This window comes from Pelodiscus sinensis, chromosome 20 (assembly GCF_052426305.1).
Source record: "Pelodiscus sinensis isolate ZL-2025 chromosome 20, ASM5242630v1, whole genome shotgun sequence".
Classification (NCBI taxonomy): Eukaryota; Metazoa; Chordata; order Testudines; family Trionychidae; genus Pelodiscus; species Pelodiscus sinensis.
In genome coordinates, this window is record NC_143071.1 from 29,108,834 (window position 1) to 29,118,533 (window position 9,700).

General features: G+C 56.7%; 1 protein-coding gene across 1 annotated transcript; it reads right to left on the reverse strand.

The window, feature by feature from the left end:
• Positions 1 to 1,036: 1,036 nt before the first annotated feature.
• PIRT (phosphoinositide interacting regulator of transient receptor potential channels) lies at positions 1,037 to 8,424 on the reverse strand. Its single transcript, XM_006112583.5, has 2 exons — positions 8,003 to 8,424; positions 1,037 to 5,599 (listed from the first exon to the last, which is right to left on the reverse strand). Exon 2 carries the CDS (start codon positions 5,593 to 5,595, stop codon positions 5,197 to 5,199), a length of 399 nt encoding a protein of 132 aa, XP_006112645.1. The 5' UTR covers positions 5,596 to 5,599; positions 8,003 to 8,424; the 3' UTR covers positions 1,037 to 5,196.
• Between the last annotated feature and the right edge of the window lie 1,276 nt (positions 8,425 to 9,700).

The window sequence follows — 9,700 nt, forward strand, 5'->3', positions numbered from 1 at the left end:
CTCAACCCCATTCTCTGATCACGCTCCAGTTCTGCAATGACCCTTTTGAGATGGGGTGTCCTGTGCTGCTCCCAGCATGCAGCTACGGGGGGCCACTTTGCAATCCAGGCATTGCTCTGCTCTCTGTTGTGTTCCATTCCGTTCCCTGGGCACCCTAATGTCTCCTGGACCATAGCTGCACATTGAGCAGAAACTGTTAATTGAGCCCTGTGCTCGTAGTCAATTTGTTAATCCAGATACCTGCTCAGTGGGAAGCTGCAGGTGAAAAAGCAAAGGGGGATGCCTAGGGAGTGGAGGGGAACGATCCAGAGAATATGATTAGCACCTTTATATAACGCACCTGGGCAGAGGGGTGGCATCACTTAGAACATAAGAACGGCCGTACTGGGTCAGACCAAAGGTCCATCTAGCCCAGTATCCTGTCTGCCGACAGTGGCCAGCACCAGGTGCCCCAGAGAGGGTGGACCGAAGACAATGATCAAGCGATTTGTCTCCTGCCATCCCTCTCCAGCCTCTGACAAACAGAGGCCAAGGACACCATTTTATCCCCTGGCTAATAGCCTTTTATGGACCTAACCTCCATGAAATTATCTAGCTTCTCTTTAAATTCTGTTATAGTCCTAGCCTTCACAGCCTCCTCTGGCAAGGAGTTCCACAGGTTGACTACACGCTGTGTGAAGAAGAACTTGTTTCACAGCAGCCCTGAGGTCCCAGGTGTGGTTCTTGCTCACATGACTATTTATTTATTTACAATATTTTTACCCCACCTCTCTATTTACAATATTCCATGCGGCGTGCACAATTTTAAAAAACACAATATAAATACATATACAAAATTAAATACAAGCACGAGTAGCCCTTGCCCACCTGGACAGCCTGGCCTGGATTTCTGAAGGCAGGACTGCTCGTGACCCTGTGAGCATGGGACTGGAATTCCCTCTCTTCGGACAGGGCTGGGAGTGGCAACCGCCCTCCCCCCCCCACCCCCCCCGCTGGGTCCCTCCAGGCATAGTTACACACAAACAAGGAGGAGAGTTTGAGCCAATAGTTTATTCAGTGTATTCAGAAATGAGGCACCAGCTGGCCAGAGTCCTGCCACCCCCCAACATGATGTTAGCAGGTGCAGGAGTAAAATCAGCGAACGGGAGACGATTCAAGAGGAAGCCGCTCTCGGCTTGTCACATCCCGGGGGAAGGGTGAGGACAATCCCACCACGTCGGAAGACACGTTGGATGCCAGTGTCTGGAGCCCGCTGCCTGTGGTAAGGGTGGGGTGGGTGCCTGGCACGCACAGCACTATGGTCCTTTGCTGGGTACCTCCCCCACCTGAACCTTCCCGGGCGGGCGGCAGGAGGAGCTGCATTTGTGTCAGTCAAAATTAGAGATTCCCTGCCAGAGCCAGAGGCCCTGGGCCAGCTCCTCCCCTGGTGTAAATGGACACAGATGCACCCGTGAATGTCAGCAGAGAGCCTGGGGGAGCAGCTTGTGGGCACGGAGCCAGGCCGTTGGGCGTGCATGGGGCGTTAGCCGGGCAGAGGCTCTCCTTTGGCACGGAGCTGAAACGGATGGGCAAGGAGCCGCTATACCGATCCCCTGACTGTTAACCATGTCAGGCCAGCTGACTCCTTTGGGATCTGCTCGTGGAATACTGGACCCATTCCCCAGGACCGTTCCCCGGAGCCAGTGCTGCGTATGCTGAAAGCTGTCCCCTCCCACCCACCTGCCACCCACCTTCCTATTAACATGACCCCTCAGGCTCCAACCGGAGCAGCGTTCTCCCGTCCCTGGGATCTATTAACTCCAAGCCCCAGAACTAGGTTGCCAGGTGCCCGGTTTTGAACCGGACAGTCCAGTATTTGAGCTTTCTGTCCGGGAAACAAATGGAGACAATAGAAATGAGAAAACAGAAATGTCCGGTATTTTCTGAATAAGATGGAATGTCGATTGTGATGTCATGTCAAGTGTGTCTGGTATTTTTGTTGAAACCACCTGGCAACCCTACCCAGAACCCTGGCCCCACACTGCAACTGCTGCCGGAGGGCAAATTTCAGGACTCCTTCCCTTTGCAGCTAAGGGCGAGCCCCGGCACTGGGTGTCCATGGAAGGAACCTCTGTGCTGTGGCATCTGGTTTTGGTGGAATTGCTTTGGAAGCAGGCCTGGCTAGCTTAGATCTAGCAGCACCAGGGTGGTAGAGGGCTGTGAAAGAGACGTTCCCGCCAGCTCAGGTTAATAGCAAGCTCAGTGAACTTGTCTGTTCCACAGAGTAATTAGAGAACTGCTGTTACCAGGGCGGAGCAGAGCTACTGATGCTGTTAGTACAAGAAACACATCAGTGCCTTGCCCTCTGGCCCCAGGGCAAGCTGTCTCCGTGCCGGCAGGATCCCATGCGCTGTGACAGGGCTGCACTGAGCCTAATGCGACTTCCGGCGGATGCTCTTCTTCAGATCCCTCCGTTTCATCAGCGGGGAACGAGTGAATCGGCGTTCCAAGCAGTAGCCCCCTGGACTGGGGTGAATTCTCATCATGCCATTGCTTGCCTGGTTCTCGTATGATGCTTTTCACCAGCCGATCTCACAAGCAGGTCACAATCATCATCACATTTATCCTCCCAAGCCCCTGGGGAGGGTGGGCAGGAGGGGAACTGAGGCACAGTGGGGCTGAGTATCTTGCCCAAGGCTGAACAAGAAAGTGTGTAGCAGAGAAGAAGCCCTAGTCTGTGAAGCCCTAGTGGCTTGGCCCTCCAGGGGATTATGACAGGACGCAGCAGCTGAGGGACCACCCCATTGATTTGAAGGCCGGCAGAGACTATTCCGATCAGGCGATTGAAGTTTGAAACAGAATGGCTAAAGCTGTGTGAAGATTTCCAGAGTTCTGCAAACCACAACAGACATTCCTTCCTCTCTCTCCTAAGGAACTTGACTTGCTCTCTGAGCTGAATGGCTGCATTTGGCTCTGGAGCAGGGGTGGGGAACCTAAGGGGTGGGAGCCAGATGCAGCCCCCAGCTTGCCTGGATCCAGCCCCAGAGGCCCTGGGCTCCTCCCCAGCATTGGGGAGCCCATGTTAGCACTCCAGCCCCCTGGCATCCTTCCGTGGGGCTGGAGCACACAAAATCTACTAGCCAGGGCCTCCCCTAGGGTCTGGTGTGGGAGGGAGATATGGGGAGTGTCTGTCTCCGTCTCTAGGGCCGCGTCAGTGAGGGATTTGTTTTTGTTTCTCACTTGTGTGTGGCCCCCAAATGATGTTTCTGTGGGTCAGCGACCCCCGACCAAAAATGGTTCCCTCCCCCGCTCTCGAGGGCAGAGCTAGACTCTGCCTTTCCCATGTTTTGCTGCCATTTGGTCTCTGCTGGGCATTAACCCACATAAGAACGGCCAGACTGGGTCAGATCAAAGGCCCATCTCGCCCAGTGTCCTGCCTTCCAACTGTGGCCACTGCCAGGTGCCCCAGAGGGAGTGAACAGAGCAGGAAATCATCAAATGATCCCCTCCATCACCCATTCCCAGCCTCTGACAAACAGAGACAAGGGGCACCATTCCTACCTGCCCTGCCTGGTAGCTATTGATGGATCTCTCCTCTGTGAATTTCTCTAGCTTGTTTTTTAACCCTATTAAAGTCCTGGTCTTCACAACATCCTCTGGCAAGGAGTTCCACAGGATGACAAACATCCAGGACTGTTACAATGAAACCTGACCAAAGCCAGAGGTGTCGGTGTGCGGACGTGTCCTTACCTGGGAAAAGGAGGGTCTGCATGCAGATATGAGATTACTCCATGCTATGTTTATGAGGCTAACCAGAGATACAATCCATTGGGGCTGCTAAGTCTTCTAAGCTCCCTTTGACTTCAGTAGAGGCAACAGGAGCTCTGTAGCTTTGAAAATCAAGACATTTATTAGGTGCCAAATACAAACTACGTGTCTTTGTAAATAGCTCGTCCGTAGAATCCAATCCAAAGACCAATTGCACAGTTTGACTTGGAGTTGGGACATTGTATTTACATGCTTTTTTAAACTAACCAGGCCTCATTGAAAAAAATGACAACTACTGTATTAAATAAAAATATTCCAAAACGGTTCCCACTTTGTGTCGGTAAATTTCCTCGGGGTACATAATACTTATTGATGATGGGAGCTTTGTGAGCTTGAGTGAAACAAAGCGTCTCTTGGACAGTTGTTCTTGATCAGCCTGTGTGGAATGTCTGAGATTTCTGCTGAGCTGGAATCCATGTTGACAGACAAGCGCTCCGAAAGGAGCTAAACATACAGATTGAATTTCTTAGAGACCAACTCTAAAACTGAACAGAGAAATGCTATTTCTGATGCTCAGTTGCTCTTCGACTTGGCTACTTAGGTAGAAATAAATAGCACCCGAGGCCTCCATCAGAATGTGGTATGTAAGCAGCATTTCGCAATGCCCTTTAGAGTAGCGTCGCACACCAACGCTCATTTCCTTAAGAGACGTACCTCATGCACGTCCCCATCTGAGTCCTGCCATTCCCAGCTGTGGATCATGCATGTTTATCGTTCTGGATGTGTCCTCTGAGGTCCAATGCATGGGTGGCTAGAAAGAAATGATTTGGTTTGCCCTTGCAGTACTGTCTCCTTCAGATCCAATGGACATGTCCTGGCACTCTGGATCTTCTAGATCTGAAGTGTTGTATGTAGCCTGCTTAGCCAGACAGATGGTTGTAGCCGTGCGGCTATGGAAAACGGTCCCGTCCCTGGCTAACATTGCCTGTTTCCTCGGTTAACACGGCTGAAATCCTTTCGGGTTCTGCTCTGTCAGACCCGTCCCGCGACTCTTACTCACACGAGTGTTCGAATCCATGCGACTGCTCCTGGGAGTGAGAGTCGCCTGCCTGAGGAAGGGTTCACACGTTCTAGCGAAATCCCATTGTTAGCATCAGAGCAGCGTGTGTGTGGAAGGGATCTAAAAAGGTCATCAAGGGCAGCCAAGGACACCTAGCCCATCCCAGGCCCCACCTGTTCGCCTCAGCAGCAGGGTTCTGCTCTCCTCGCACAGAGAGTGACGGTCGCTTGCCCAGTGAGGACCAGTCTGGGGGTGAAGACGGGGAGAGGAGAAGTCCGAGCAGGGGAACCAGGAGGCATGTCCGAGAGCAGGATTGGGCGCTAGCAATCTCATGGCAAATCCAGCCAGGCCCAAGAGGCGTTGCATGCCGCCGGCGAGCGCTGCGGCCTTCAGCGGTTAAAGAAGAACGACTTGATGCTCTGGAAGAAGCGCGACTTCTGTCTCTGCCGCTGCTTCTTCCGGATGACCGGGATCCAGACGAAGCCGCACACCAGGAGCATCAGCCCCAGGGAGAGGAAAGCTGGGCCGCACATTTTGTAAACCATCTTGTTGGTCTCTAGGAAGCAGGACAGGCTGGTGACCACCACCCCGAAGAGGAAGATGGCGCCTCCGACGGACACCACCACAATGGGCTTGTGGTAGATCTCCCACTTGCTCCTGGGCGCGCTGGTCCAGACGGACTCGCTCCTGGAGCTGATGCACAGCGTGCTGGCCGTGTGGCTAGTGAGCAAATCCTTGGATTCAGGGGACTTTTCGCTCCTGTCCAGGCTCTTGGGGTGGGTTTCCATGGCGCTGGAGAGGAACAGAAGAGGAAAACAGAGGGAGTTAGTGCAGCGGGGGCTGAACTTCACTTGCAGGGTCATGTTGTTGGGGGACGGGCGCTTACTGATTAGCTAGGGCCCGTGGCCCCTCCAGAGCCAGAGCAGAGCAACACTCCCGGGCTACAACTGAGAGAGGAGGGTATAGCTGCTGTGGGAACAGCGCTGCTGCAGATGTGCCAGCTGGCTGGGCATCGAGCAGGTCCATGGGAACCCCCCGCTCTGTGCCCAGTGCATGGGGCCGGCACAGCCTGGGCTCTGGGGCTCACAAGAACCCAGCTCCTATTGCAGCATCTCTGCGAAATGGCCAGCTCTCCAAGGGGGCCAGCACCCACCTGCTCCCATGTTCCTAGGGCAAGGCTAAGAGCAGGTCCCAGGCCCACCTGAGAGCAGCCAGCAGAGCTGACCTGGCCCTGGGCCGGTGCGTGCTGCACTCTGAGAGCAGGCAGGAAGGAGCAGCGCATGGGAAGGCCCAGTGGTCTCCTATGTTTCCCCCTGGGCTCCTCTGCTTACACCAGAGGGACAGGAGATCCTGCCCTTGCGATACAGGGACCCAAACTGTGTCCTCAGGGAAAGTGTCATTGTCCCCATTTACAGCACAGGCAAACTGAGGCACAGAGCAGGGAGATGACAGCAACCCACAGTGCGAGCTGGAAACCTGGCGCACATGCCAGCCCGCCCAGTCCAGTGCCCCTGGCCAGCGTAGGCATGTCAGTCGCCGCAGTGCCGTCAGGGGGCCAGTCACACCCGCAAAGTGGAGCTCTGCAGGGCCGGGCCCTGGCTTTGTAGCACAGCCCGGTCGTGGGCCCGGGAGGGGTTTGTGTTCCGGAGCAGTCAGCTTTGGAATAGCCAGTCCGCATTCGACACACGCAGGACGAGTGGCCTCATCTCCGTGGCAGCATAAACGGGCACCTCTCGCGTGCGGTTGGGTGGGGAGACCTGGAAACCAGACTTGCAAGTGCCCAGGCTGGATTCGGAGCCTGGAGAGTCATTCCGGGCAGGCGCGAGTGAGATCGGAAGCAGGGCCCGACCTCCGAAAACGTCCCCTTGCGAGGAACCAGGGAGCGAGCTTGTGAGTGGTAGCTAATGCGGAGGTCAGGTCACTAATACTCTAGCACTTGGCCTCTGGTAGGGACGGCCCTGTCTGCCCCCCCCCTCCCAGCTTTAGGAGCTGTCACGTGGCTGTGCCGGTCTGTCCCCTCAGCACAGAATCGCAGCGCCAGGGGCCGGGACTGGATCTGGCCAGTCCCTCTTCTCTTGGTGCCAGAGGTGACGTGACCCCACGCTGGGGAATGAAAGGTCCAGAGGACCCCCCCGTCCCAGCCCAGTCAGCAGGTACCGCCGGGAGGTGGCTGTTCATGGAGGGACTGACCATGCCGAGCCTGACCAGGAACGAAGCATCTGTGTGAAGGGCCGACAAGTGCAACTGATTGTGGAGGGAAGGGAGGCTGTAAAAGGCGAACTCATCCCAGACGGTCCCGGCACGTGGGCATGTGAGTCGGAGACAAGGGAACCGGCGACATGAACTGTCTCTGCGGGTAACCCAACAGCGGCCCTCAGCCGTGCCCCCAGAGCAGGTGCCAGGACACCTCCTTTAGGGCATGATCCTGCAGCCCAGCCCCGGGCAAAGCTCTCGCTGAGTGAGGGGCCCTTGGCCTGGCCAAGGCCCGCAGAGTGGAGCCCTTCCAAACCAGTTCAGCACAACCGTCCCCACCCCCTGCTACTTCCTGTGCGGACGAGGTCCGTGGGATGGGGTGGGCGTGGGACGCTGGCCCTGGGCAGGCTAGCCAGACTCCACGCCTCTGGCTGCAGATGCAGAAACGAGAACCATCCCGTCCGAGGGGCCCCGGGGGCTGTTCGGTGGAAGAAGGGGCCGGACTCTATCGAGACGCGGCGGGTGGAACTGACAGCGGGGCCTGGCCCTGCCGCTGGATCCTGGGACAGCAGGTTTGGCATCCACTAGAGTCAGTTAGAGGGTTCCAGCGACTCACCCAGTGTCACCTGCCCCGCAAGCATCGGACTGGGGTCACTTGAAAGTCCCTTTTCGGTGCTTTACTCTGCTCTCCAGTGACAAGAAACTTGTCGGCTCCCCAGTCCTGGACTCTGATCCTTAGTTCTAACACGCACCCCCTCCCATCTACAGACCCCCACAAACCCAGCCCGCACCCCCTCCCATCTACAGACCCCCCTGCAATCCCAGACTGCACCACCCTTCCATCCACAGTCCCCCACAAACCCAGCCCGCACCCCCTTCCATCCACAGTCCCCCGCAATCCCAGCCAGCACCCTCTCCCATTCAGTCCCCCACAAACCCAGCCCGCAGCCCCCTCTTATGCACGGTGCTCCTTAGTCCCTGTAGTGAGAGATTCCTACTTACGTGGCCAGCAGCTCAGGCCGTCTCCCCCGCCTGGCACATGGACACGTTTGCACTAAGTGGGCGTCACAGTCTCCCAGCTCCGACTACTCTCCCCCTCCCCCGCTAATAACCGAGGGAGCAGACTTCAGCGCGGATGAGCTCACCAGCTATGAGCCAATGGTTTAACTCTTCCCTTCCCTGCCTCCAGTGCCCAGGAGCATGGGCTGGGCTCCGGTGCAGCCCCTGATGGTTTGGTGCAATGCCAGGACAGCAGAACTCCTGGGCTCAGGGGCTGACTTGGTGTCCGAGATCTTCAGCAAGACTGAGCCTCCGGTTCCCATCTCTGGAACGGGGACACTTCTACCCCTGCCCCGCACAGGGAGGAGCTGCAGCTAACGTCCGCAAAGGGTCTGGAGCGCTGGGACTGGCACGCACCATGGATTAGACACAACAGGAGCCACCAGCAGTTCATTCTTACGCCTGCACTGCCCCAGGGCCGGGGGTGACTCAGCTGCTCTGCCTGTTTCCTTCATGGACCCAGAGCCAGGAACAAGACAGCTCAGTGTGAATCCAGAGAGACGCCCTTCATTTAAGTGGAGTGAATCCAGATCTGCATTGTAGGCAGTGTGATCAGGATCTGCCCTGTGGCTCCAGAATCCTTGTTTTGGTTGTCCTCGCTCACTCGTCCGTGTGTGGTTGTCAGGTTGGCACCATTAGCAACGTGTGTCCAGCCATAGCCTGCACTGGGATGCCGTGTGCACTAGTTTGATCTCCTTCCCCATGCGACATTACTATTCCTGTTCCCCAGCCAAAGGTCCACTCCCTAAAAGAATCCTAAGTCCTGGATCTCAGTGGCCTCCTGTGGCAGTGAGTTCCACAGGCTAATGGGCAAGAAAGCATTTCCTTTGGTCTGTGTGGAACTCACCCCTTTCACGTCCATGGGCTGTCCCTGAGTTCTTATTGAACCTACAGTCAGACCTCCGTCCCTATTGCTTCCCCGGCACAAGGCACCAGGGCACCCCATGGAAGTGGATCTGCAGGGAGTTTACGCAGAAGGGAGGCGGAATTTCAGGGTGGAATCGTGGCCTCCCTGGTGTTGATACCAAGCTCCCCTGGATTCAGCAGGCCCGAGGACCGTTCCTGCTGGTGGTTGTGCTCTGCTCCTCCTGTCTCCCCCAGGATCTCGCACAGAGCACCTGGAGTTCTGGTGACTGGCGGACATTCTCACCAAGACCGGAGGCCCAGAGCAGAAGCAGGCGGCCTGGCTCAGGTGGGGCGGGGCTGTGAATACTGACTCCTCACTGCTAAGGGGGTGTGTGATCACTAGTGTGGTGGTAGCGTCCAAAGGCCCGACTGGGATTGGGGCCCCACTGTGCCAGGCGCTGCGCAGGCTGTGGTGAGAGACAGTCCCTGCCCCGAGGCGCTCCCAGTCTGGGGAGCAAGAACCACAGTGAGCAGCTGACCGAGGCATCCCAGGCGGACTGTACTGACCTAGGGCCTGGGCCACGTGCGGCTCCATTGGCTGCAATGGGGAGTCGCAGACCAGGCCCTGGAACACGACTGCAGAGCTGCCCCAGCCTCTGCGGGGTCCCGCTGGCACCTGGGAGTCACAAAGGCGGCCCAGGCTCTTCATGCCCCAGCCCAGGTCTGTCCCTTTGGCCAGGGTTTGCTGATTGTCCCTGTGCCCTGGCGCCTGGCTCCAGCCCAGGCCTGGCCGGC

What these genes read in the sequence shown, in the direction of transcription:
- PIRT (XM_006112583.5), bottom strand. Translation starts at nt 5,595, where the DNA reads ATGGAAACCCACCCCAAGAGCCTGGACAGGAGCGAAAAGTCCCCTGAA.